This window comes from Pyrus communis, chromosome 16, assembly GCF_963583255.1.
Source record: "Pyrus communis chromosome 16, drPyrComm1.1, whole genome shotgun sequence".
NCBI classification, from domain to species: domain Eukaryota; kingdom Viridiplantae; phylum Streptophyta; class Magnoliopsida; order Rosales; family Rosaceae; genus Pyrus; species Pyrus communis.
Window position 1 is genome coordinate 7,610,989 of NC_084818.1, and position 26,027 is coordinate 7,637,015.

The 26,027-nt window shown below is 36.4% G+C and overlaps 3 protein-coding genes, 1 non-coding gene and 1 pseudogene across 4 annotated transcripts; 2 read left to right on the plus strand and 3 right to left on the minus strand.

Annotated features, from left to right (window-relative positions):
- Nucleotides 1-1,666: 1,666 nt before the first annotated feature.
- Nucleotides 1,667-2,470, minus strand: LOC137719734 (uncharacterized). The gene has a single exon (XM_068458767.1). It carries the CDS (start codon nt 2,468-2,470, stop codon nt 1,667-1,669), a length of 804 nt encoding a protein of 267 aa, XP_068314868.1.
- Nucleotides 2,471-11,119: 8,649 nt separating this feature from the next.
- Nucleotides 11,120-13,387, minus strand: LOC137720943 (uncharacterized). The gene is made up of 2 exons (XM_068460068.1): nt 13,247-13,387; nt 11,120-11,979 (listed from the first exon to the last, which is right to left on the minus strand). Exons 1-2 carry the CDS (start codon nt 13,317-13,319, stop codon nt 11,327-11,329), a joined length of 726 nt encoding a protein of 241 aa, XP_068316169.1. The 5' UTR covers nt 13,320-13,387; the 3' UTR covers nt 11,120-11,326.
- Nucleotides 13,388-14,060: 673 nt separating this feature from the next.
- TRNAP-AGG (transfer RNA proline (anticodon AGG)) lies at nt 14,061-14,132 on the plus strand. Its single transcript has one exon. It is a non-coding gene; the product is annotated as a tRNA-Pro (tRNA).
- A 1,438-nt stretch (nt 14,133-15,570) lies between these two features.
- Nucleotides 15,571-16,200, plus strand: LOC137719735 (uncharacterized). Its single transcript, XM_068458768.1, has one exon. The coding sequence runs from the start codon at nt 15,571-15,573 to the stop codon at nt 16,198-16,200; it is 630 nt and encodes a 209-aa protein (XP_068314869.1).
- A 5,391-nt stretch (nt 16,201-21,591) lies between these two features.
- LOC137721412 (ATP synthase protein MI25-like) lies at nt 21,592-22,608 on the minus strand (annotated as a pseudogene).
- Between the last annotated feature and the right edge of the window lie 3,419 nt (nt 22,609-26,027).

Below are 26,027 nucleotides of genomic sequence, written 5' to 3' on the forward strand. Positions count from 1 at the left end.
CTCTATTGCTTTTTAAAAACGGTGTTTTTCTTCCGAATGCCAAATGCCAAATGCTGGACGATGTCTTAAGTTCGTATATGTATGTATGTATGTATTGCCTTGCAGCCTTTGGTTCTATAAAAAATCAAAGTAGAAAAGGAAAAGAAGGCTGGCACTTGGCGTAAATAAATTATACGCCGATACGAAATACCACTACCAATCTGTGGTACATAATTATTATGAAATTATTATAATAAATCAAGTATTTATGTGTATTTAGGCATACATTTGCAGATATTGTTTAATTTTAAATTAAGGGCATCAAGTCTGTTTTTAAAGTATTAACTTAGAGCCAGATCCTTCAATCAAGCTATGGAACAAGAGAAAAAATTATCAAGACGCATTGTTATTTCCTTCATCTCTGTTTATATAGAGGTACAAGGCATTGTTCTAAAAATTCTGACCTAACGCTGCCTAGACTCCATTTAGGCAGTAGGCGGTTGGCTACCATCTCGATTAATTTCTAGGCGTTTGAAAATTAAGAAAGGGCGCCTAGACTTGCTTAGGCGTCCGCGTAACCTGCTTAGGTTGCGACTCTCACTTGTACAAAAAATTGATAACTTTCATTTTGCATTTTATTTTTTCAATAAAATGTAAGAGACTTTGTTGAATACTCAAATGAACACTCATTATATGCTTCTTCCTTATGTTCTCAATATATTTTAATACTTTACAATTTATAGTTCATTTTATTTTGCAATTTATGTCTCCCAATACAATATGTATCTTTTTTAAGTATAAATAAAAACTTATTTATACGATGTATAATAAATTTACTTAAATCCGCCTAATCTTCATAGGCCACCGCCTAAGTGCTAGGCTCAAGCCAGCCGGCTGACTAGCGTTTTTTAGAACCATTGGTCGATCACGATTTTGTCTTTGGCACTATGAGATGTTGGTTCGGTGGCTAAGACTTTAGAATTCTTTGTTTAATGTCTGGGTTCGATTCTTCATAACCGCCTGGTTGGGGCGAAACCTCGTTTCAGCGCTCAGAGCATGCAGCGGGACTAAAGCTTCGACGAGATCCTCGATTTGACCGGAACAAGTACTTCAGCCCTATATTCGTTTGCTCGAGAAGATGAATGAAGAGAACCCATGATATTGCATCAGATAGTATGACCCTCGCATCAAGTATTTCAGCCGGATTATGTCAATCACCAATTTTGTAACAATACCATATTATAAACTACTCTAATTCGTAAAAATTTGGTATTCAAAACTTGAGTGCGAGAGAGCGAACACACTGTCTTGATCTAAGTCTCCTACTCAATCGCCGTTGTTAGACAACAAAACAAATGTAATGTTAATCATACTCTTAGTTATGGGGTTCCAATTAGTCATATTTATTCATCCAATTACAAAAAAATAAAATTACAAAATGTAGGATTCTAATATTGCAAAAATGTGGTTGATTATATAAGTCACTATCTTATATATGCTTCCTCATAATATTCTCCTATCCTCCCCATGTGTATAGTACAATGAACATCCCAAAAACCATGTCCCTACATCACTGCCACAAATTAAGATTGCAAGGTCAATCTGGGCTACCTAAGAAATCCCACACGTGTGAGCTGAGCACCAATCAAGCTTCTAAATTCGGCAACTCGAATTAAACTGACACCAGCTAATAAAGAAGGCCTTGCTTTACAACGGCGTCTGCATGTGGGCTGCCGCACCCCACCGCCGCCCTCAACAGCCCCCACAACCAACTTGTCCTACTATTACCATCACTTTTAATTCCCTTATCACCCTTAGCCCCGGCCATCTCATCACTCTCTTCATCAAAGGACCTAAACATTGTCGAAGGGCTCCTTCGGCTCTGCCGGTTTTTTATGTCTTTCAGCTCCATCTCCGACGGAAACCTCGCCATTTGAAACATCATGACATACCACTTAGACTTCGACGGCGTTTTGGAAAGTATAGATACTTTATTCACCTCACACTTTCGGTAACTTGTCGGTGTGGGACTTTCCGGCTTCGAAATCTTGGCCGTTTTGGAGGGTTTGGTTACCCTGTGGAAGGGGTAAGACCTCCACGACCTAAAAAATCCTTTCTTCGAAAAGTTGACGCTTCTCGCGTTGCTTCCGGTTTCTTGGCTCTTGATCTTCTGATGACCTTTCTCTGCTGCAAAGTTTGGTGCTTCTTTGTTGTAGGGTATGAGTTTTCCACAAAAGAGTATGTCCTTCTCTGCTGGGTACGTCGAGGCGGTGAAATCCTCGCTGAAGAACTCAAAGAAGTTGTCTTCGTCGCGGTCGAACGATGAGCTTTGGTAGTCTTTGGAGAAGTCATCACAATGAGCTGAGTCACTGTGTGTGGGGAGATCGCACAAAGATAGGGTTTCCTCACCTTCGTAGGGATCTTGGTTTTGGAATTGTTCTTCCTTTTCTCCTAGAGGTGCTGGGTTTTGCTGGGTTTCTAGGGCAACCATTTTTTGGGACGTCGAACAGTTATCTACTGAGCTAGGTTTGTTGTGGTTTGTGAAGAGAGAGAGCCAGAAGTACCCAAATATATACAAGAGGATCACAAGTGAGCATATTCATATATTAAATTGGGATTCTTTGAGCCTTTTGTGGGGTAAGTTTTGAACTTTTGATAGGGATGGCTTCTAGATGGAAGGCCACAAAAGAAATTAGAAAAATAGTGGATTATAAATAAAAAATAAATAAAAGGTTTAAAGGAGAACCAGTCAGACGGAAAACCAGTCAGACGGAAAGTCACGTAAGAAAATAGGACTGTGTGACAGTATTCTTGAATTTACTTGCTCTTCTAGAAAAGCAGGCAGTGTGGAAAATAATAAATAAAAACGATAATGTTAGGAAATTAAATTTATAAATAAAATTTACAAGGTAAATAATGCGTTATTAATATGAACAAACACGTTTATCAACGCATAAATAATGATTCAATTATTAACTTTTATATTATTTAGTTTATAAAATTGTATCTACAAATAACTGCCAAATAAAAAAGGTTGAGAGAGGGGACTTTGTACTGAAGTCTTCTAGATGGGTTCAGTGGGATGATATTTTCTTATGGTTCTTTGTTTCTTTTTGGAAACAATGGTTCTTTGTTTGGATGTTTGTGTTTGTTTATATATGCGAGAGCTGCTTTTCTTGTCACCGCGTGGTTTATTCCTTGTGGGTCAACATAGAGGAGGTGGAGGCTACGTAGCTAGCCTATACCAAGATGATGATATATATGGTTTGTTTGTTTTTTAAGATAAAATAAAATAGAAAAGCGCCAATACAAAAGTTATTAAAGTGTTAAAGGAATAAAATTAAGGAAAATTAATAAAAAAGGTTTGAAAATTTTGAGTTTTAACAATAAGAATAAAATAAAGGGTAAAGTGAATAGTATTAAGATTGATTTTTTAGTGTAAAAATATAATTTTTCGTTAAAACGAACAGTACCGGAAGTTTTTCGTTAAAATTCCCATAAAATTAAGCCAAACACGATTCGAAGATGCTTATACTCTAAATCTGTTAATTTATCTGCCACAAATCTGTCTTATGTAAAAACATGAACAAAAGAAATACAGTCAAATTTAGGAGCTTATGTGTTGATTTTCTAGTTGCTTGGTAATTAAAAGATCATGATCATTTACCTGAAGATTTTAATTTTAATTTTTAATAATAAATTTAAAAGTGATTGATCATGTATTCCTTAGGAATAACTAAATGACGAAGAGATCATTGCAGATTATTTTTTATTATGTGTTCTAACTAAAATATATAATTTTTGTAAGATGGTCTCATCAACTTATAATATTAATTTTCGTTTTATGATATGGATATTTGATTAAATAATAATGCACCCTAAGAAGGGAGACACCCGTGACCCAAGAAAACAAAAAATAAAATAAAACCATAATATATTCACGAACTATAACATGAGAGAGGATTCTAGTTATATCCTCATTGTGAGGATTTCGGGGATTTTCAAATCACATCTGTTTATCATATATCGTGCAGTCAGTTTTTGTCAAGTATTGTTTATATTCAATTTTAAATAAAAAAATTTACAATAATTTCTGACCGCACGATGTACGATAAATGAATATAATTTGAAGATTTTCAATATCGTCACAAAAAGGATTCGGCGAGAATTCTCACTCTTATAACATTAATTGATAGAGAATAATATGAGATTTTTTTAATTAGTTTTTTTTATTATATGTTATGAAGGTATAATATGAGGACCGTTCGGGGGTATGTGTGACTTGTATTTGTAACGTATAGTGTTGAGAATAAATCTCACATTACTAAAGAGACTATGTATGAACTTATAAGCAAATTAGATTACTCCTTATTTAACCAATTAAATTTATAATATAACCTTAAATTCCTTCGTATATAGTAAAATACGAATTCCAGATTTTTGGCATACTTCAAAGCACTAAAAATGATCTATAATGTAGTCAAGCAGCCTAATCAATATTCAATGCCACATTTTATGGAGGGAAATGAAAATCGATCTAGCTAAACACTGTTTTCAACTTCTCGAACAAAATTTGTCAGTTAAGGTCAAAACAATGTCCAGTAATATCATCATAGCATTTTTTTTCCCCTTAGAGAACCTCCACCCCTAAAGACTTTGTGCCAGCACCCCGCTCATTTATCCACTCAAGTAAACAGTAATAGACTCAAGTGTACAGTAATAGACTAAAGCATCTCCGCCCCTAAAACCAAATAGCCTAGTCAATTTTATTAAAATATTATTAATTTTTATTATAAAATAATAATTTAACAAAATGAAGGGATATGAAACTCCTTCACCGCTCCAAACTCCAAAGTCCAAGGTCCAAACCGAGAGAGAGAATCTATTCCCTTATTTTTCCCGATGGAAAGGGAGCCTTTTCTCGGCTCCCAAACAGGACCCCAACACCAACTCCTCCAACCCACCCTCACCCCCACTGTTCAAGTCCCTGACTCTGATGATTTCTCTTTCAAAATCTCTCCCTCCCACAGCGAGCCTAATCTCCACCACCTCCAACAACCCCACCATCACCATGTCTACCAACCAGACCCGCAGCCCTCTTCGTCAGGAGCCCCGAATGCCCGCCATCAGAAGAGACCCGGCACTCTCCACCGTTGCAGGACGACCCCCGCTATGGCCGTCATGCGAGACCTCAATCCACACCTAACAACCCAGGCCCCCAAACCCCCATCCCCATCGCCCTTTGCTCCGCCGGCAAATTGGCCTTCTTCAACCTCAGCCTCGAGGAGCTCTGCAACAAGATCTCTCTGCGACATGTTGATCGTGTGGGAGGTTGATGGCCCGGCATGTGGGTCTGTCGATTTTAGGCCGGTCTCTTACCTGGCTTGGGTTGGGTGCCGGTCAAAATGCTAGGCTGGAGTAGATAGCCTGGGTGCCGGGCTGGTTTTTTGGCTGGGTGCTGGCTTATCAGTTCCCCGGTGGAACTGCTCTTAGACCATCTACAACGTTTGGGTTAAAACATACAATTTTTAGCTCATAAAATTTAGGTTTTAATCCAAAAACAGTTTTTTGCTCCAACCCTTCTGGGTTAAAATTTTAGTCTCAAATTAAAAAATTAATTTAGGCTAATTTTTTTCTTAAAGTAACTTTTTTAAAAGAAAAAAATTATGTAGACTATCATAATTTAATTTTATGAACATTTTAACATAAAAATATTTAGATTCTGACAAATATTGTAAAATCACTAAACGACACCATGAAACTCGTTAAACACTATGAAAAAAATATGAAACACATAAAATATATATATTTTTTAAATTACTTTAGCCGTTTGATTTAAATTTGGACCGTTAAATATTTTTTTCTACCGTTGAATTTCGTCAAATTAGATCTTAACCGTTGGATTTAATGAACTTATAAATATAAAACTAAAAAATATATACATATATGGTAGGCCACCCCCACTAACCCCGGGGGGAGTCTTGGGCTAAATTTGGCATAGAAATGAGTTTTGAGTTTTAACTCATATTTGCCCCAAGGATTGGAGCAAGTTGGGATAAGTTTAGAACCTAAAATTTGAGTTTTACTCCAAAGGTTGGAGTAGGTCTTAGGAAGGGGAAAAACAAACTTTTTGAATTTACTCTAGTGTGTCGGGTGACAATCACACCGTCATGTGGTATTACACAATAACGATTCATCTTATAACATGTGTATTTATTAATAAATTATACTCAAAGTCCATTAATTACCAATTATGCTGTCAGCTTATATTAATTTAAATTAGTAATACTATGTGACGATGTAGCCGTGACACTCAAATAAGTTTTGTTGTTTTTAAAAATTTATTATTATTAAGGGGAATGAGGGTTTGAAACTATTACAATAACCTCGTTGTTTTTTTTTTTTTTTTTTTTTTTTCAAATCTCGTTGTTAGAAAGAAAGCTCAATTGGTTCCTTTTGGTTTAATAGTTCAAGAAGATATGGCAAATTGTGTGAATGTATGAAGAGGGTTCAAAGACGTGTTGATCAAAAAGCAAAAACTAGATATTCCATTCAACTATGAAAGTCCAAATAAGTCGTAACATCTTATATCGTCAAACAAATTTGCGTCGGATTCGTCGTTGTTTTCTTTATGCATAGGAAGTCCAAAGCTACTAATCAGAAAGAATATGGACGACTAGTCAAGTTTAGGAATGAAATTAACTTTGATTAAGCAGCATCGTATCCCAGTGAAGCCGTTAGTTAACAGTTTAATTATTTGTTGGTTAACTTGTTTACTGGTTAACTTCTGCATTCATTGCGTGGTCTTCAAGGTATTCTTGCTAGTACTTCAGTCGCTTCAAACGTTGTTTTGAAACGCAGTCTAGGTTAGGGTTCATATTATATGGTAAGGAACCTGATATTACAACATGTACAAATGTCTTAAGAAAAAAAGAAAATATTAGATATATAATCTCCTACATGATTAAATTAATAAATGCGCATATTTTGTGTAATTGTTGGGGATTTATATGTGGCATTGATAATGTTAGGAAGATCAAAATTTTAAACCAAATTTGCAAATCAAATAATGTGTCGTTAATCAACACTTAAGTAGTAATCAAATCATCAACATCCACATTATTTGATTTACAAAATTTTGTTTAGAAATTTGGTCCCCCTAGCATTACCCATGTGACATATATGTTATTTAAATACAAGGAGTTTGTATGTCAATTAGTTAAATGAATTTATTCAAGTACTCAAAATTTTGTGATCAACTCCCCTTCTTTCTAGGCCAATATCTCTTTCAATGCATAAAACATATACGGGAATTCTAAGTTTAATTGTAGCAATGGTTCTTGAATTTTATCCCTAATTTAATTTTAATTTTTGAACTCTCATATTAGTTTTTTTAGTTCTCAAACTTAACAGTGTATTGTTCTATTGATCATTTTCATTAACTCTATCTATTTTTCCGTTAAATTTAGGAATATATTGGGATATCGAAACACTTCAACAACAAAATCATTTATCAATCCTAGTATATACATTCTAGGCTTCTAGCAGGTGTGGTCCAAGCATGCACATTGATGCACACTGAGAAGCAATGTGCGTAGAAGCCATAGATATTTTGGTGACCAAGCCTAGCCTAAGATATGTCTGCATGCCTTACTTCCAGAAGACAGCTAGAATATGTCGTGTTTCCAAGTCAAATATTGGGAAGGAGATCGGTCAGCAGTGGCCACGCAGAGACAACCTGCCGACAATTCATGTGTGGTCCATCAATAATCCCTAAAATATGGACCTGGCTTTTCTGCCTTCTCGTTCTCGTAAATTTTTATTTTTTTTTATTTATGCAATCACGGTTAAGTCATGTTAATATTTTATATTATTATTATTTTTTATCTTATTATCTTTATAAAAAAAATTAATATAAAATATTAACGTAATTTAATTATGATAACACAATATAGAAGATGATGAGAGTGTATAGAACTAGAAGGGCCCGGTCCCCTACAATATATGTCTTGTATTGCATCTGCGCCACTTCTAAGTACAGGTCTGACTCGACGGTTGACACTATTGACTAAGTTGTTGTGGTTTTTATTTTTTTCGTTATCTATTTACAAAATTATTTCTATTTAATATATTATGATGAGGATTGTGTCAATAGAAAACAAAGGTCGAAGCCATCAATGGATTGGCCATTTGTGAGTGGTTGATAAGTTTCCCGACTACTTTTCCTTTTTGACGGGAAAGTAAGTGATTTTGTTTTATTTAATTGGTTTTATTTTGTTTTTCATGACTTCCTGAGGATTGGAAAGATAGGTTTACGATGAAAATGAGCCACGACGGGCGGTGGCAGGTTTTATTGCGTCAGTCAACAACTCTTTTATTTATGTTGTGTCGTTTTAAATCTGTTGTATTTGGAGTTTAGACTTGTTATTAGCTATGTTTTGGTCGGATAATTGTTTACTGTTTTATAATTAGTAATGACTCATAATTTTTGTGTCAAATATTCATCGTTTTCATGTTTATCATCTGTTAAACATCATTGTGTGTCATATTTGATTGAATTGTGCAGGAAATGTTAAATGAGAAGATTGTATTTGGAAATGTAAAAATTACCTTTATATTCTATTTACAGTTGGCAGTGAATTAAATAATGAAACAAAAATAATGAATATATCGTATATACGATACAGAGGACTATCTTTAAATTTAAAATATCACTAATTATAAATCATGTTCCATGTATGACACACCACATTTTGTTCTCGGCTCCGACTCATTTTAAAGAAATGACATGGTAACATTAGAATATGCATGACAAACCATTACACAAATATGTACGTGAACTGGTTTTGTTTTAGGCACATATTTCATTTCTTTCAAGCTTCAATTTGATAGGAAATTGTCTCGCCTTCGATAATATACCATAAAATGCTTAAGAAATATTTAGCATTTTACGTACACAATAATTACATATGTTTAATACTAAAATCGAGTTATCTTAAATGGGATGTTGGACGAAACTAAATATATTTAGTAGCAAATAAGAGGAATGAAGAAACCTATGAACACCATGATTTCTAATTTGCATGGGGTGGCACTCGACAACAATGAGGCCAATTGGGTCACCGACAAACGCTTGTTCAAGTGCAAAGCGTGTAATAAAGTGATCATCTCCCACCGAGCCTTGGTGGTCATAGCTAGCCACTAGAAGGTTATGATGGAAATTCATAGGATTGAAAACGGATGTCGTTTAGACTATCGATTACAATATGGTGTGAAGGATATGAATAGAGAATGATTATGAAATTGAATGAATCTGACAGAAAAGGACTTGACAATTATATAGAGATGGAAATAACATTTATGGAGGAGTTGTATTGTTCAAAGGAAGTTATAATTTTTCATGTTGAAATACAACTGTTCATATCTTTTTAGAAATAAATAAATATATTGTTTCGTTTATTAATTAATTAACTTATTTCACTATAATCATATGTATATTAATACACCAATATTATGGTGTACCTTCACACATGATTACACATTATGAAAACCATGTTATCATAAGAGCAAATCCACCATGTGGAGTAGCCCCAGCGACATTCCCCAAAGCAAAGAGCAGTAACCCGAGCAACCATGTCCAGCCCATCCGAGCAATTGCACAGGAGCGGGCCTGAGCAAGAGGCCCAACAAGAATCGCTGGGCCGAGAGCCTGAGGTGGGTATGATGCAACGCTGGCATCAAGACAACGTCAACCTGGTTTTAATATTTTTTTAGTCAGGTGCGTGCATTACAAGTGCGCGTGGGGGCGCGTCCCCGACCAGTTTCAAACGCTAGGGCCCGCGGCGTAGGCTTGTGCAATGTTATCGTTGGAGGCCACGTGGCAATTCATCGTCCGTTGGATTTCCAACAGTAAACAAAAAAAATTCAAACTATCATTAATTTCAGACGTTGGATCTGAGATCAACGGTCCATGTTATTCGGCTTTATAAATTAAAAAAAAACAGTTTAAAATTAGGAAAGCTTACTGTTGTGCCACGTGGCATAATCTGGGATGTTGGAATTCAAAATTTTTTTTAATCCAATGGCAGAGATTTATTATGTGAATAAATAATTAATAAAAATCCAAAAATTTATTTTTGAAAAATTAAAAAAAAAAGATTTTCCTTTTTGCATAATGACACGTGGCGCAACAAGAACGATTAAAAATATTATCCGAAATTACAAATAAAATTATTTTATATTATTTTATAAATAAATAAAATATTATTATTTTATTACCTATTACCAGGTGTAGAGGTGACGATGTAAAAGATAGTTACTGTTCACTGAATGGATTAAATAATGAATAGCCCTAGGGGACTTAGCACGGTGGAGTTGCTCTAATCATATTCCAACAGGTTAAGTTGTTCTTCGCTGCCCGGCTTGATCACTTTGAAGACAGTATGGCCCATATTGATGATGATATCATCACACACGAATAGTTATTCCCAAATAAACCTAATTCAACATTTCAGTTCGATGGTGGGTTGAATTATACCATTAGTCTATGCCTCAACAAGAAAATCCAGGTTGCGTGAATTTTCAATATATATGACACAAGATTTTCTCTTTATGCTCTTTGAAAATTATGGTTGCTCACATCATCGTAAATTTCCTTGCAATTACGAAACTTTTGGGTTCTACGATGTAAATCTCTTTGGAGGTATAAGAATTTTGGGTTTTGCAACAACATATCCTATCTCTTTGTCATTGACGAGTCTGCTTCTTCACTGAACTTAGAGCTTCAGATCATTCTGGTTGTCTTTTACGTAAAATGAGGATTTAAGTGAAACCATCCTAGTCATCGGGTGCTCGTAGCATTCAAAATTACATTACACGTGTAAAAAATATGAGTTGAGTAGAAGTAATTGGAAATGTAGTATCTTTTTTCTTTTGTAGCTTATTTTTTGGTACAACCCTGTAACTTTACTTTGATTTTATCTTGCCTCAAATTTCTCCAATTTGCAGATTGCATCCTAAAGGATCTCTGTGCAGTCTGCAGTGTAGAATGCTGAATGTGTGCAAGCAGACGAACTCTTTAAGCATGCTCTTATAATCCACCAAAAATATCAAACAAAATACGAGAAACTTAGGATAATGCTTCAGATATGGGGATGGGGTGTGCAGTGCAGAGCACACAAATCATATTAAGCAAATATCAATTATTTCTCTAATCCAAAGTACCCGAAACCAGTGTCGGTGTCTAAAAAAAAAGCGGTACATGCCACAAAATCTCATTGCAATACACGATTTCTATAACATAATTCAGCCACAAAGAGCAAAACTTCCGACACTAGGCATCACATGATCATAAGTTCTTAAAACCCGACTCACGAGTTTCTTTCTGCGGGGTCAGTCTTGCTAGCAAAGCCTTGTTATGACAATGATCTGCGTCCACGAAGTAAAAGTTTCCATTGGCCTTAAAAGTCACAAAAGGCCTATTGGTTTCTGCTGGCCGGATATCAGAAAACTTAATCGTCCTCGGAATGTATGTTGCAAGCCATGACATCATTTCCACCTCAAAACTGTCTGAACCAGGCTTCCACTTGAGCTTGTGAATGTATGGTGTCACGAACCAGTGAAGAGCGGCTGTGGTAGAAGCACTCAAGAATATCACTGAAGATGCCACTGCACCCTTCAAGATCACATTCATACCAGGAGATGTCATAAAGGTTATCACAGGGCCTAGAGATACAGAAAGGCAGCAGGTCGACAGCGAGAGAAGTTTCACTTTCTTGATAGTAGATGAGATTGGACCATAGTAAACAACCCCAGAGTCCTTTTCATCTTCCCCAATTTCGCCACCCCTGCGTGGTCCAATGCTGATTTTGCCATCATCTTCTCTTGTTGTGGCATGAGAAGCCCATCTTTTCTGTGAAGAATTGATCTCGAAGCCAGAGTTGAAACCCAGTTTAGTGTACAGACTAGCAGCCCATGCTGCAGACCTGCACGGCCGATAACCTGAAGAAAAACGTTTTACCATCAGTAATAGTGACAGATATAAATAAAAGGAGAGGAAAATCAAAAGATGGAAGATGGAGTTTTGGATAGAAAAAGAATTCAGAACAAAAGAATTGGAAAGGTGAGGAACATGCAAAAGAACTAACAAGCAAGTGAGAGAGAGAGAGAGAGAGAGAGAGAGAGAGAGAGAGAGAGAGAGAGAGAGAGAGGGATTTTCAGGTGAGCACACATTAAAGACAATGCAAATTACTAAAACAATGACATCAAAATCTCATGGGTAGAACTTGATCTAGCTTCCAAGGATCACAGAAGTTACACTTTTAAGCATATCAAATACAACTTTGCTACGCAAACAGCTCAACATTAACAATTTATAAAACATAGGGCTTTGGCACTACTAGAACGCTTCACCAACTTGAAGCACCTAACTATGAGAATCTACGGGAGTCTCCGGGGATCTTAATAAAATGTTGACCCGTTTTTGTTTTCAATGCTGCCCTCTCTCCATGTTTCGAGAGAGCGCAGATGGATTCTATCCCCTATATTCACATAAGCTTCACTTGAAAGAGAAAAAAGCAGATTAATAACTGCGATCAATCATATGAGTATCACGGAAGCTTTCTCCATGAACCATTATCAATTACTAATCGAAAACTAAAGTTACCAGTTGATACAATAGTAGAAAAAGTTAAAAAGGGAAACTGAAGATTGCCAGCAGAACAGCATCGACAGTCGCCATATCCAAAACTGTGTTAGAACCTAGCAGTAATCCACTCCAACACAATAATTAAGTTAGCAAAACCGAAAGCGGTCCAATTTCTAGAAAACATGCATGTGGGGAACACGAAAAACACTTTGAATTAGGAAAACGGGTTCCCAGAAAATAGCAAAAACCTCAATTGGATGCCAACAAACCCGTTTCTCATCGACAAATTTACACATGGAATTTGCCAAAACCAGAAGCCAAGCCGAAAGTGTGCACCTTTTTACCAAATTTATTAATTTAGTAGAAGAAGATCCAGAAAATGGTCTCTGAAATCAGAAATAAATATGGGGAAATTGAGCTTGTTCTGATTCTATTGGAGTGGTCAATTGGGTGAGCATGCACTTTGGGTTCTTCGTATACTTCATTTATTTCGATTAAATTTGAAATGAAAAATGAAATTGAGAGATAGAGAGATCTTAAACCCTAAACCCCAAATCGGTACAGAAATTTAAGAGAGAGAGAGAGAGAGAGAGAGAGAGAGAGAGAGGAAGGGAGAAGAACCTGAGCGGAAGCTTGAGGATGCGAGGTGTCTGGACTGTGATCGCAGCAACTGAAAGAGAGCCGCTCTCGTCATTTTTGATCCGATTCCGAGCTACCAAGAAAACCAATTTTCAGGGTTTAACACCTCAAAAGAAATCTGACCCAAAATGATAAAATTGCACTAATGGACTTCAACTTTTCCAATTTCATGAAATTACGAACTCAACTAAATTATTTACACTTAACCACCTGAATTTCAGGCGGTGTTACAATGTGGCATCCATTTAAACTTGGGAATTTTAACGAAAAGTTCCCGGTACTGTTCACTTTAATGAAAAACCACATTTTTACACTAAAAAGTCAATCATCGTACTATTCACTTTACCCTTTATTTTGTCTTTATTGTTAAAACTCAAAGTTTTCAAGCCATTTTCATTAGGTTTTCTTTTAAACTTCACAATTGCAGACATCGAAATTTCGGTGAAACAAATATTAACCAATGCGTTAAAATTTTAACATCACGTGTCACATAAATTTTACACATAGCGTGTGAGTCAACGAAAAATCGAAAAAAAATCGTATGAGTTGTCAAATAGGACACGTTCTCCAAAATTAATACAAAATATTATTTTGTACACGTATTTTTGTTTCATTCAACGCAAGAATATTCGTGTTTGCGACAATAACCATTTTTGATGGGCCCTTGTGAAGTTTGATAAGTTAATTGCTTCTAAATTAATTTCATTCATGTGGTAACTTTCATAAAAGCGAAAACATCAAAAGGTCGTTCATGCAACTTTATGAATATGGTAAAGTGAAGTTACGACACATCAGTGGGCATTTGGTCTAGTGGTATGATTCTCGCTTAGGGTGCGAGAGGTCCCGAGTTCAATTCTCGGAATGCCCCCCCTTTTTTTTCCTTTTTTTCTTTAATATCTTGCTGCTTTTGGGTTTTTCACTATGCCACCAGGCTTTCTAGTCCTTCTAGACAAACAACCTTCCAATGCATCTTCTCTCTTTTTAGTCGGATTTAACCATTTTCTTCTCATTTGACTTCTCTTCCGAACTTTCAGGGTGTTGTCAAATTAGAATTTTGATGGATTTCGGAGGGGTGTTGTCAAATTAGAATTTTGAAAGATTTTAAAATTTTAAGATACTCGATTAGAATTTTAAGTTTATAAATTTATGTGTAGTCAATTACGATTTCGAAAATGTTATTCTTATATTTATATCATCCCTCTAATGGATTCATTCTCTAATGTATACACATGTATTGGTGGCTCTACCTCTATTAAAAAGATGATACAAATGATAGTACAAATAAGTGGTAAGTTTAACATTACTCTTAGGATGTTGAAGATTTTAGAGCAGTGTTATACTTACCATTTATTTGTACCATCTTTTTAATAAACGATAATACAAATGATAAGAATAATATTGTTGTATATGTTAAGCATCTATATGCAAATCTAGGTAGGTTTCATTAAATTATGGATTTTAGTAGATTCTAGGATAAAAAATACATATGTCTAGGTTAGGAACAACGAGATCAAATCTTCTACATCTAAAATGAATGTGACTTTTCTGTAATCCTAATTATTGTTTGACACATATTAAATTTATAAAAATAAAATTCAGAAAAATTAAGTTTATAAGCACGTCTCTGACAATTATTGAAGCCACGTATAAGCCACACACATTGCAGAAGATTTGACCTTACGAAGAACCCACCATTCCCCATAGATTTCAGTGGATTCTCCTCCTCTCTCCACCCAAACCTTACCGGCGTCTTTTCGCCTAACCCACACCCTGGCACCCACTGCTCACCCCTCCTATCAGCACCACCACCACCGGCACCTCCTCTTTCCGGTCTCCCTTCAAATACTTATATAATATCTTACTGTGTTGGGTCTAATGAGCATGCGACCATATTGCACTCCGCCAATATATTAGTTTTTTAATGTCTAAAAGGACACATATAAGAAACTATTTAGATAAATGACAACAAAATATCTGAAAATCCATACAAATCTACAAAAATATCCACCACAATCCTCAAAAAGTCCATTTGGATTCTACTAGTCTCATCAAATCTGGAGAAAGTATCTTTTAAAATCCTTTTAAATTATAATTTAATACATCTCTTAATCTCCTTTTCCACTTATTTTTCAATAAAATCTCAAGTCACCAAGTTGTTGTTCATCCAGAAGCTCCAAAACCAACACCACCAACGCTACGTCGCCACTCCCACCCCATATATATACACGCACAGATGCTCTCCCCTAATCACCAAACGCAACCAACAACACAAACAAATCAATCGCACCGCTACCCAGATCACAAAGATGGAAACTTTCTCAGATTCCCAGCAGCAAGAAGTCGAGGAAGATGCGCTTTCCCTCTGCGATCTCCCGCTGCACGACGACAATGGCGAATCGGAAGAGAACCCCATAATCTCCGCTTCTTATTCTTCCGCCCCGGACGACCTTTTTGAATTTCGGGTCGACCCGATCCGGAGATACATCCCCGTTGACGTCGTTTTTTGCGGGAAACCCATTCCCCCTCGGACCCAGGAGCCCCTGTTCGAAAACCCATTGTTCTCCCGGTCCGAATCCTTGAAGTTTTCATCTCCCTCCCACGCTTACTCGCACCGATCACCAGGATCAGAGCTGGTGCGGGCTTTTGGGAGCCGCCGGTTGCACCAGCAGTCGAGCAATTCGCGGAAGCACAAGGTGTTCATAGGATTGGTGAAGTACCAGCCGGAGATGGACATGAATGAGATTAGGAAGCGGCAGAGTCGGCGCGCTCCGGCGCCGATGTTTCCGGTGAAAAGCGGCGGAGAGCAGCCGAGTGTAGCCTGTGGGAGGAGTGGATCCGGGAAAGGGCACTGGGGGCTGATGAGGCCGCTGAGGTGTCGGTTCCACTTGTTAGGCGCGTTGGCTAAGGTGACTCATGGTTGTGTGCCACGTGTCTGAATGGGTCGTCTTTGGTTGGGGTGGGGAACTTGGACTTAAGACGTGGATTGGTGGGTCCCAAGTCATGGACTACGAAGGATGATTTAAATGAATGAGGAGCTCCACTTTGTAAAGATCCCGAAGATCCTTAAATTTTGAATGTTCATTTGGCTAAAAATTATTTTAAATTATTTTATTTAAAATTAAATATAAATAATATTTGACGAAAACTGATCATACAATGTATGATGAACAGACATAATTTGAGGATCTCTAGGATTTTCACAAAGAGGATCTGAAGATGTTGCTTATTAAATTTGGGCTATATAGCCAATATGGTCTCTGAGATATGCATAACACATCACTTTAGTCCTTGAAATTGAAAATCAATACAAATGGTTTCTGAGATTATCCACCATCCATCATTTTGGTCATTCCGTTAAAAACTGTTTGGGCAATTTTCAAAACTTTGTAACTCAATCGTTTCTCAACCAAATTCAACCTATAATATATCAAACTGAAGATAGGAAAGTGTAAAATAAGGTTATACCTATTTGGAAGCCCAATGGTTGCAGGAGATGGCCAGAAAATAGGCTCAAAATTGACTGGTCCGCGAAAAATTTGAAAAACTCACCGGAAACTGGGTAAACTTTAAACGTTCATAACTTCTTCAATACTCAACAAAATCGAGTGATTCAAAAACTAAAATCATACTTCTTGATGAGATGAAGAGAATGATACCTTTCTTGATGGCTAATTCATCGTAGTTTAGCTTGAAAACAGCTCGAAAGTGGCTAACCATTTTCAAGTTAGCCACTTTCGAGCTGTTTTCTGGCCAAAATACGGCTAGTTAACCATCAAGAAAGGTATCATTCTCTTCATCTCGTCGAGAAGTATGATTTTTTTTTTTTTTTGCATAACTCGATTTCGTTGAGTATTGAAGATGTTATGAACATTTGAAGTTTACCCAGTTTTCGGCGAGTATTCCAATTTTTTCGCAGACCAGTCAACTTTGAGACTATTTTCCGGCTATCTCCAGAAACCATTGGGCTTCCAAATAGGTATAATCTTGTTCTACACTTTCCTATCTTCATTTTGATATATTATAGGTCGAATTTGGTTAAGAAACGATTGAGTTACGAAACTTTGAAAATTGCTCAAAGAGTTTTTAACGGAATGACCAGAATGATGGATAGTGGACAATCTCAGGAACCATTTCTATTGATTTTCAATATCAGAGACCAAAGTGATATATTATGCATATCTCAATGACCATTTTGGCTATTTAGCCTTAAATTTAAATGCCAACATTTATATTCTTAAATAAAGTTTAGATTAATATCTGTACAAGATTTAAAATTGAGTTTAGTCCTTTTTGTTTTTTTTTTTTTTTTGTCAAACAAAATGTCAAATTATAAGAGTCAAAATACAATTGATGGTTGATGTGATAATTTGAAGTTGTATGTCAAATTTTGTACTTCTCCAATAGAATTATCAAATGTTATTTTATTATTTAAATTGAGCTTCAAATAGTTGTAATTATTAAAAAAGTGTTAAAATAAAATTTTTATTAGTTGAAATGTTAGTAGAATAAAGAACCCACTATTAAAATGAATTAAAAACAAATTTGACATTGAAGTAAAATTTGACTCCAAATCACAAAGTCTTCAAATCCATTCAGCAAATAACATTGTGGTTAGAGAGATTTTTGATATTAAATATGCACAGTGGCATTCCACCTAGGATTTTGACATCTCATTTGGAGATGCTCTTAGATGTTAGATTAGTCACTGCCGACGGAGTTCGAGCACACATCGTCATGCAAAAGCTCAACACTTTTTCACCATTATGGTAAAAGGCCACTTGCGTTTAGTCATTTGATTTTATTTAAATGCTAGCATTTATATTCTTTGTCATTTTATTTTTATATTTTGATAATTTTATGATTTTTCTTTTTCTAAGTCTACACTAATTTATTATAATATATTTCAGTATAGATATTTAGGTACACTAGTTCATTATAAATATATTTTGTCACAATTCAAATATGTAGGTACACAAATTCATTATAATATAGTTCGGTACATATATTTGGTCCAAACATTTAAGGACACAAATTCATAATAATAAAATTTGATACAAACATTTCCGTACAAAGAAGTCAATTTGATATATTTCGGTATAATCATTTCAATACTTATGCATTTACATACTTTCCTTACATGTCACTCGTTTATTTTAGTTTAGACATATTAATAAAATTAAAATTTTAACGAAGACATTAAATAAAAAATAGAATATGAATTTTGATAAAAATACACTTCAAAGGATTTATTTATTTTTATTTTATTTTTTGAATGAACGATGGCCTCACAAAAACTTTCATTTTCAGTTTGAGAAATGCTAAGGAGATTTTTCAAAGTGGTACTCTCCGTCATCTCATATTTTTAGCACAATATTTTATAATATTGACACAAGAATTGTGCCAAAAACATGAAAAACGGTGAGTCTCAGTTTTTTGAATTTCTATAGAAGCTACCATAGATATTACTTCCGCTTCCGTAACCTTCTCAAAATTCATCAAAGACATTTCAGAGCTATCTTGGCAGTCAAAATATCCTTTTGGTTACGTTTTGGAGACAACCTTTCTATCATTCAAAAAATATCAAGTGAAACGAACAAGGGTAAAATAAAGTCGACACCGTCTTTGGTGCTCAAGTTTCGCCTTGTCGCAGAAAACACTCTTCTTTCTTACGCACCCATACTCGTAGCCCAACTCCCAATTTTAGCTCCGCCTTCATCTCCGCCGCAAAGTCCTTACCTTTATGTATTGGTTCTGTGTTTTCGAACTTTCTCAAGGCTAATCTTACCTCGCCTTCAATTGTTTATGTCCCTCCTTGCACGGAGTGGGAGTTTTGCCGGATATTCAAAAACTTAAGTTAGAACTTTTCCCGTCAGGCGACAAGTGAAACTCAATTTGATTATTACATGTGTTACAGAAAGTTATATTATGCATAAAAAGTTATAAACCATTTAATATTTTTACTTCTTGATAACTCTCGTTAATTGTTACGTGACAAAGAATTCTCACACTAAAACTAAGAAACAAAAATTGCATTTCATTTAGCGGATTCAATGGCGGAGCCAGAATTTTATAATAATGAGATCATAATTTAGGAAAAAAAAAAAAAAACACTTCATTAGATCATTTCGTAGAGCTTATGGTGTTTATCTGCCGAATTATGTCGTCTACTGCCGATCAATGAGGCTTTTTATCAAACATTTGTTATGCACCATAAGATTGCACACAAGAAATAGAAGAAGAACGATAAAAGAAAGAAAGAAGAAACCTACAAATAACTACAAGAAGTTGCATAAAAGAAGCAGTAGTATGTGATTCGGTGTTTTTGACTCATTCTTTCAGTTTGCCGCAGTTGTATGTAGAAGTCACATACAAATATACAGATAAATGTATATTAGGATTATGAAATTATTAGAGTCATGAGTAACCAATAACCCCATGTTGTGATTCCATTTATTCCTTCAAATTCCCACAGCAAACAAACCAATTTGTAATCCGACGTTAATTCATTTGATTATTATTGGTAAAAAAGTCAATATTTACTCTCTTCTAGTAGCTCATCCCAAATCAAAGCATCCACCTCTTCCAGAAAGCCTTGGCACCAAAGCAAACTCCCCCTCCCTCCCTCTAGAAACTCAGTAATAAAATAATTTTTTTTAATCGAAATTAATAAAATAATAATTAATTAAGCTAATCACCTTGCTTAAAAAACCTCTCTTTCTCCCTCTCTCTCACCAAATTTCAAACATCATCGGCCATATATAAAACCACTCCCCCGCACCTTCCTTCTCACACCAATCCGGCAATCCCAGTTCTCAAAAAATGGACGACAACAAAACCAGTGCAGTCCAGCAGGACCCGTACGACGCAGACGACACCCTCTCGTTCTGCGAGTTCTCCATCTACAACGACGAGAACGACAGCTACTCTCCCTCCCCGCGAAAACACCCAGATACCCCCGACAGCCTCTTCGAGTTCTTCATCGACCCGGAGTTCGAACTCGACTCCTCCGCCGTCACCTTCTGCGGCAAAACCATCGACGACGTCGATTTTCCCCAATACCCGAAGTTGGTGCAGAGGGACCCTCAAAACGGCCTCTTCCTCTTCAAGACCAACTCCTTCAAACGATCGCAGAGCGTCCGGTACCCGCTCGATCTCGCGAAATCGTCAGTTTTGAGGCAGGATTCGCCGACGGCCAGCAGCTGCCGGTACCAGAGCAGCAAGTCGCGGAAGTACAGGACGTCCCTGATCGGGTTGTTGGTCAAGCCCCAACCAAAAATGGAGCTCTGCGACATCAAGAGGCGGCAGAGCCGGCGTGCACCGGGGCCGATGTTCCCGGTCGCCGAGGGAGACCACTCGGGCGAGCTGGTTGCTGCCGCCGCCGCCGACGGTGGTAAGCCTGACAAGAGACCACTTCGACCTGTCAGGTCTAGGTCCCACCTCGTGAGCGCGCTGGTTAAGGCGTCGTTTGGTTGTATTCCGTCGCCAAAACCCGTGTGTAGGTAGAATGTCAATATCCCATTTCCCGCGTGTGGACTGAGTCCTCCGTTGTACCTTACTGTGGATTTTTTGTATTTATTTTTGTTTTTTCAAATAATACAGCCTACACATTTTGTGTGTATAAACATATTTTTTTAGGAAATGAGAAGGGGAGAGGAAGAGAGAGAGAAGAGTGGGAGGTTTTTGGTTTTTTTTTTTTTTTTTTTTTTTTTTAATATTGAAGGTATTTTAACGTTACATGTATATAAGACTTCAATAAAAAATAGTAAAATTTAGACATGTGAGATTACATTATTGCCCATCATTTTGTGTGTGTGATAGAAGACTAATGTATCTTTTCATCCTCTTTTAGTTGGCAAAGAATATTTTATTAATTAGTAAAGATTAGTAGAGATTTTTGCTTTGTGATGTATAAATTTTTTATTTAAAAATATGGTAATAATTTGATTGGTTAACTATATATTTTTTTTGGAAAAAGTAGTTGTTAGCCACTCATCAGAAGTCCTCTGTCAAATTCAAACATCCAAAATACATACATACATAAATTTTTTATTTTTTCTGAAAGTTAAACATATTTCTCGCATTTTCAATATTGTTAATATTAAACCATGGAAGAAAAAAATGAGTATTAGTTCAAACTTCAAACAAAAGGAAAATATACGTTCGTAAGTCCAAAGTTAAAGTGTTTTAAAGATTTTACACATTAGGTTCGAAGTCAAAATGTTTTGGCAATTCAACATCATCTAAGATATTCACTATTTTCTCAAGTTGCATGTAACAAGTGCAAGAATTGGATTTGCTCTCCTGTTAGCATGAAGATGAATTTGATTCTATTTGTCTTCTTTATTCCTAAAGAAACCCCCATCACAACTACTTCTTAAGACCACGAAGCTCTCTCGAATGCGTTATACCATAAAAGCTTTCAACGTATATCAGAAACAAATCTTTCGCTCACTAAGAAGTGAAACCTTGTGACTATATCATCATGAAGTTGAATGTGACAAGAATAAATGGCATTTGGAAGTGTTGCTGGCTTAACATTTAGGATTCGACATGACAAAAATTGCGCTATCTTTTTTTTCACACTTAGCCGCACATCATGCAATTGGTAATGATTCTACTACAAAGCCATAAATTCACAAACTGATCTTAAGTAATCGTTGTTGTTCATTGGATTCCAGAGGTACTACTTCGTTAGGGTTGGGGAATTGCTACGATTCTTCCTGAATAGCCTGGATTCTCCTGTTGAGAGTCACTTTGAAAATATTACCCAAACTCTTACGATTCAACATGTAAAACCCTATAAAACAAAAGCTACTATCATTTATTCATTATAGATTACGATATTCTTCGAACTTAATGCACAAATAGATGAAATATTAGCAAATAGCATCTTTTTGGCATGTAAATCTCATTACGAAAGATTATCTCTATTCTTGCAGAAACCAAACGGGAAGAGCTTTTGAATTCGATGCGCTCGCATAGCAAGAAAGGTATTGACATTACCAACCAAAAAAAAGAAAAAAGAGAATGAAAGGAGAAGAGAACTTCTTTGTAATTCTCTAGGAGTCATGTTAATTTAACCTCAAATGCTATTAAAAATTCTACAACAATAGTTCCAAGGACTCGAAAGTAATAATGAAAATGGCTAATCCAATAGCAGATTCCGCAGCTTCCACCTTTAAAACCAATAAAGCAAATAATTGACCCATCATCTCATCCAAAGAAATAGAAAATACCAAAGAGTTCAAATTCACAGCAAATAACATTATTTCAATTGACATTATAATAAGAATATTTCGTTCATTAAGGAGGATTCCCCAAATACCTACAAAAAAGATGATCATAAAAAATGTGAAATATTTGATAGGATCCATTTCTAAAACATAAAATGTAAGAGAAATTCAAATGTTATAACTTTAGTATGATAACGAATAAGCCCTTCCTAGCTACATAAAGCAAGAAAATCAGTGCAAATCTCGAACTAGCAGAAATTCATGCCATAAAAAGGTAAAATCTCTACTCATATCCATAAAAAAATCGATATCCTGAAAAGCGATGTGTCGTTGATAATTGTTTTTTTATAAGTACTTTACATGTTGTCCAAGGTTTTGAGATAATGATTTCATTTTGTTCTAAAAGGAGGTTCTAATTCTTTTCAATTGAAAGCCGGGAAAAAGAAATAGTTTATCCCTTAAAATCATGATCATGTAAACGTTGTAAACTGTTGTTTATGGTGGTATCTTATTGAGAAAGTATAACATCAACTCATGAACATCCATCAACTATGAGTAATCGAATTCATTTTTATTCACTAGGCTTTGCAAGGATGAGAGCAAAAAACAATGCAAAAGGAGAAAAGGATAATTAGTAAATCAACTAAGCATTAATAAAACCCTAAATTTATTTAGCTTCAACGGTCACAACTGATCATAATCATCAAAAGCCATGAACAACAACGGAATTGCAACAATACTCAATCTAGTGATGCAATAGTACTCATCGTATATCATGGCTAATTGGTAACCTAGACTACCCAGTTACCACTCACCATAAATTTATTTAGTTGTTGTTAATCTTTAGGACTTGACATATTTAAATTACACAATATCTAATTCGAACTGTGACATCCCGTCCCGGGATTATTAAACGCACGTGTGAAATTACCTTTTTGCCCTTAGTTCGTTTTTTTTGTCACGTTGTGGGTTGTTTTGTGTGGTGTGGCATGAGTTGGACCACACACACACACTCACACACACAGTCACTCTTCCCCTCCCTCTGTCTCTCTCCCCCGTGTCTCTCTCTCTCCCTTCTTTCTTCTTCTTCCTTCTGTGAGTGTACGGACACACACCAAGGACCTTCAAACCGTCACAGATCGAGGAAACCAAGGGTGCAGTCGTGATCGTGAGGTCAAGGGGAGCACGAATATATCATTTTCAGGTAGGAACCTCAACGTTTTCACGTCGAATTCACAAGCTCCGATTTATGTACTGTTCATGCAAAATTTATACATTGAGTTTTTGGGATTTCTAAGCTCATAGGTAGCTTGGTGGTGTCCCAAGGAGCCCCGGAGTGCTTCGTTGGACGAAATTGGACGTCGGGATCGTCCTACTCGAAGTTGGCCGATTTTGGTTGTTTGCACAGGTAAGATTTTGTAATTTTTAGCCTTTAAAAGTGGTCCAACGTGATTCTACTAGTCTAGGGCTTTCTTTTGGTCCAAGAATCATAGAAAATGGTTGAGAAACGAAGGAGATTAGTAAGTTTAAACTTTTCCCAGTTTTCCGGCGACCGGAGTCCGGCGAGGGTCGACCGGAGAAGAAACCGGAATATTCCGTTAAGTTTAACGGAATATTCCTAACGGAGGTAACGGTATCCGGTTAGATTTGACGGAATATTCCGTCAGTTTAACGGAATATTCCTGACGGCGTCTGTTGACACCGTCAGTGTGCCTGGCACGTGGCCGCGCGTGGGGGGCGCGTAGGTCCGTGCCTGTACTGGCGCGTGGGGGCGCGTGCAGGGTCCAAAAATTATTTTAAAATTATGGTTGTGATCCTGAGGTTGTGTAGAGCACGTTGGTATATTCATTTGTCCATTTTGAGCAATGTATGAGAAGTTATTACGAGAAACGGGTTATGTGCTTTAAAGTTAACGTTTTTATAGTTGTTTCGCATCTAGGTGACACGTACCCAGAGGACGAGCGTGCACATGCGAGACAGGGGGGCTACGACCCTTCTACATACCAGTGAGTGGGCTTTTGTTTTCCATATATACCTATATACATTTATATTCCCAGAATTTGATTAAAAAGGGGTTATTTACATTATGCCATGCACTTTATTATTATCGTTTATGCATCATTGCATGCATTATTTGTGGCATACATATACATATGCATATGTCATATATATTTATATGTGGGTGCGGTGGAGGCATAGGTAAGTGCCAGGTAAGCGTTAATTAACGATTGCATTAAATAGTGGATAGAGATGCTTAGAGAGCTCATAACCTGCACCCCCGGTGTTAGTGCTCCCGCCCAGAGTAGGGCACAGTCCTTCACGTGTTGTTCACCTCCCGCACCATACGATCAGCTTGGATCCAAGCTAGGTGCATAGGCTTGTCGTACAGACCACAGTAGGTGGTTCCGACTCGTAGGTGACCCGCGATTATTCGCACAGCCCTCACGTGATCGTAGCACTAGAGCGTATATACGTGTTACACCCAGGCCTGTCGTACAGACCCCTTTAGGTGGTTCCGACTCGTGGGCAGGTTTAGATGTGGAGTTGAGATTTGAGCTCTATATGCAGCCGTACAGGTCACGTTAGGTGACTCCGGCTGCCAGAGGATTGTGATTGATATGACTCATGCCTGAGCACTTGCATATCATTATGAGATTTTGACATTACATATATTGAGCATGAATGATATACCCCTGAGCATGATTGGCACATCTATACATACGTATTTATGTTTATTTTCTGGGAAGTATACAGGTTTTACGGCGAGGGGTTAGATTGTATTTTGCTAAATGGTTTTAAAAGAGCTTTGTTTTTGCCCACTCACGCTTTTGTTTTGCGCCCCTCCAGGTTCTAGTTGCTTAGCCGTTGCGGTGGTTTCCCTTGAGAGCTTTTCGGCGTTCTGACAGACACTCCCCATTGTAGGGTCGCCTTTGGGCGTACTACTGTTGTTGTTTTATTTGGACTGCTATAGACCTGCTCTGAATTTGTATCGCACTAACTAGCACTTATTCTAGTACTTGTATGCTAGTTTTTAATTATTCGTACTTTTATATTACTACTTATTAGCTTCCGCACGTGCACATGGCTACGTCACCTTTGTGTGACGGCCAGCACGCTCCGATCTCGGTCGGGGTGTGTCACGAACGATTTTTTTGTAAAAATAATCTTCAAATGAAAATTAATAAATTAAAATGTTCCGATTATAAAAAAAAAAAATTTGTTGAAAAAATTAGTTTGAAATTCAAATATTTCTATTTAAGGATAATTTTTTTTTAGAAAAACTAATGAAAATAACTTGAAAACTTTGAATTTTAACGATAATGACAAAATAAAGGGTAAAATGAATCGTACGAAGATTGATTTTTTAGTGTAAAAATGTGATTTTTCGTTAAAATGAACCGTACCATGAGTTTTTTGTTAAAGTTTTTTTTTTTAATTTTTAATTTTTAATTTTAGGATAATATTTTTGTTGAAAATCCCAAAGAAAATAGTAAAGCAAAACTTCTTTATAACCAACGAGGGTGAAACGA

Excerpts from the sequence above, each read along its gene's own strand:
- LOC137719734 (XM_068458767.1), bottom strand. The coding sequence starts at position 2,470 with ATGGTTGCCCTAGAAACCCAGCAAAACCCAGCACCTCTAGGAGAAAAG.
- LOC137720943 (XM_068460068.1), bottom strand. The coding sequence starts at position 13,319 with ATGACGAGAGCGGCTCTCTTTCAGTTGCTGCGATCACAGTCCAGACAC. Across the intron at positions 11,980-13,246 it reads ATCCTCAAGCTTCCGCTCAG|GTTATCGGCCGTGCAGGTCT; the intron begins GTTCTTCTCCCT and ends GTTTTTCTTCAG.
- LOC137719735 (XM_068458768.1), top strand. The coding sequence starts at position 15,571 with ATGGAAACTTTCTCAGATTCCCAGCAGCAAGAAGTCGAGGAAGATGCG.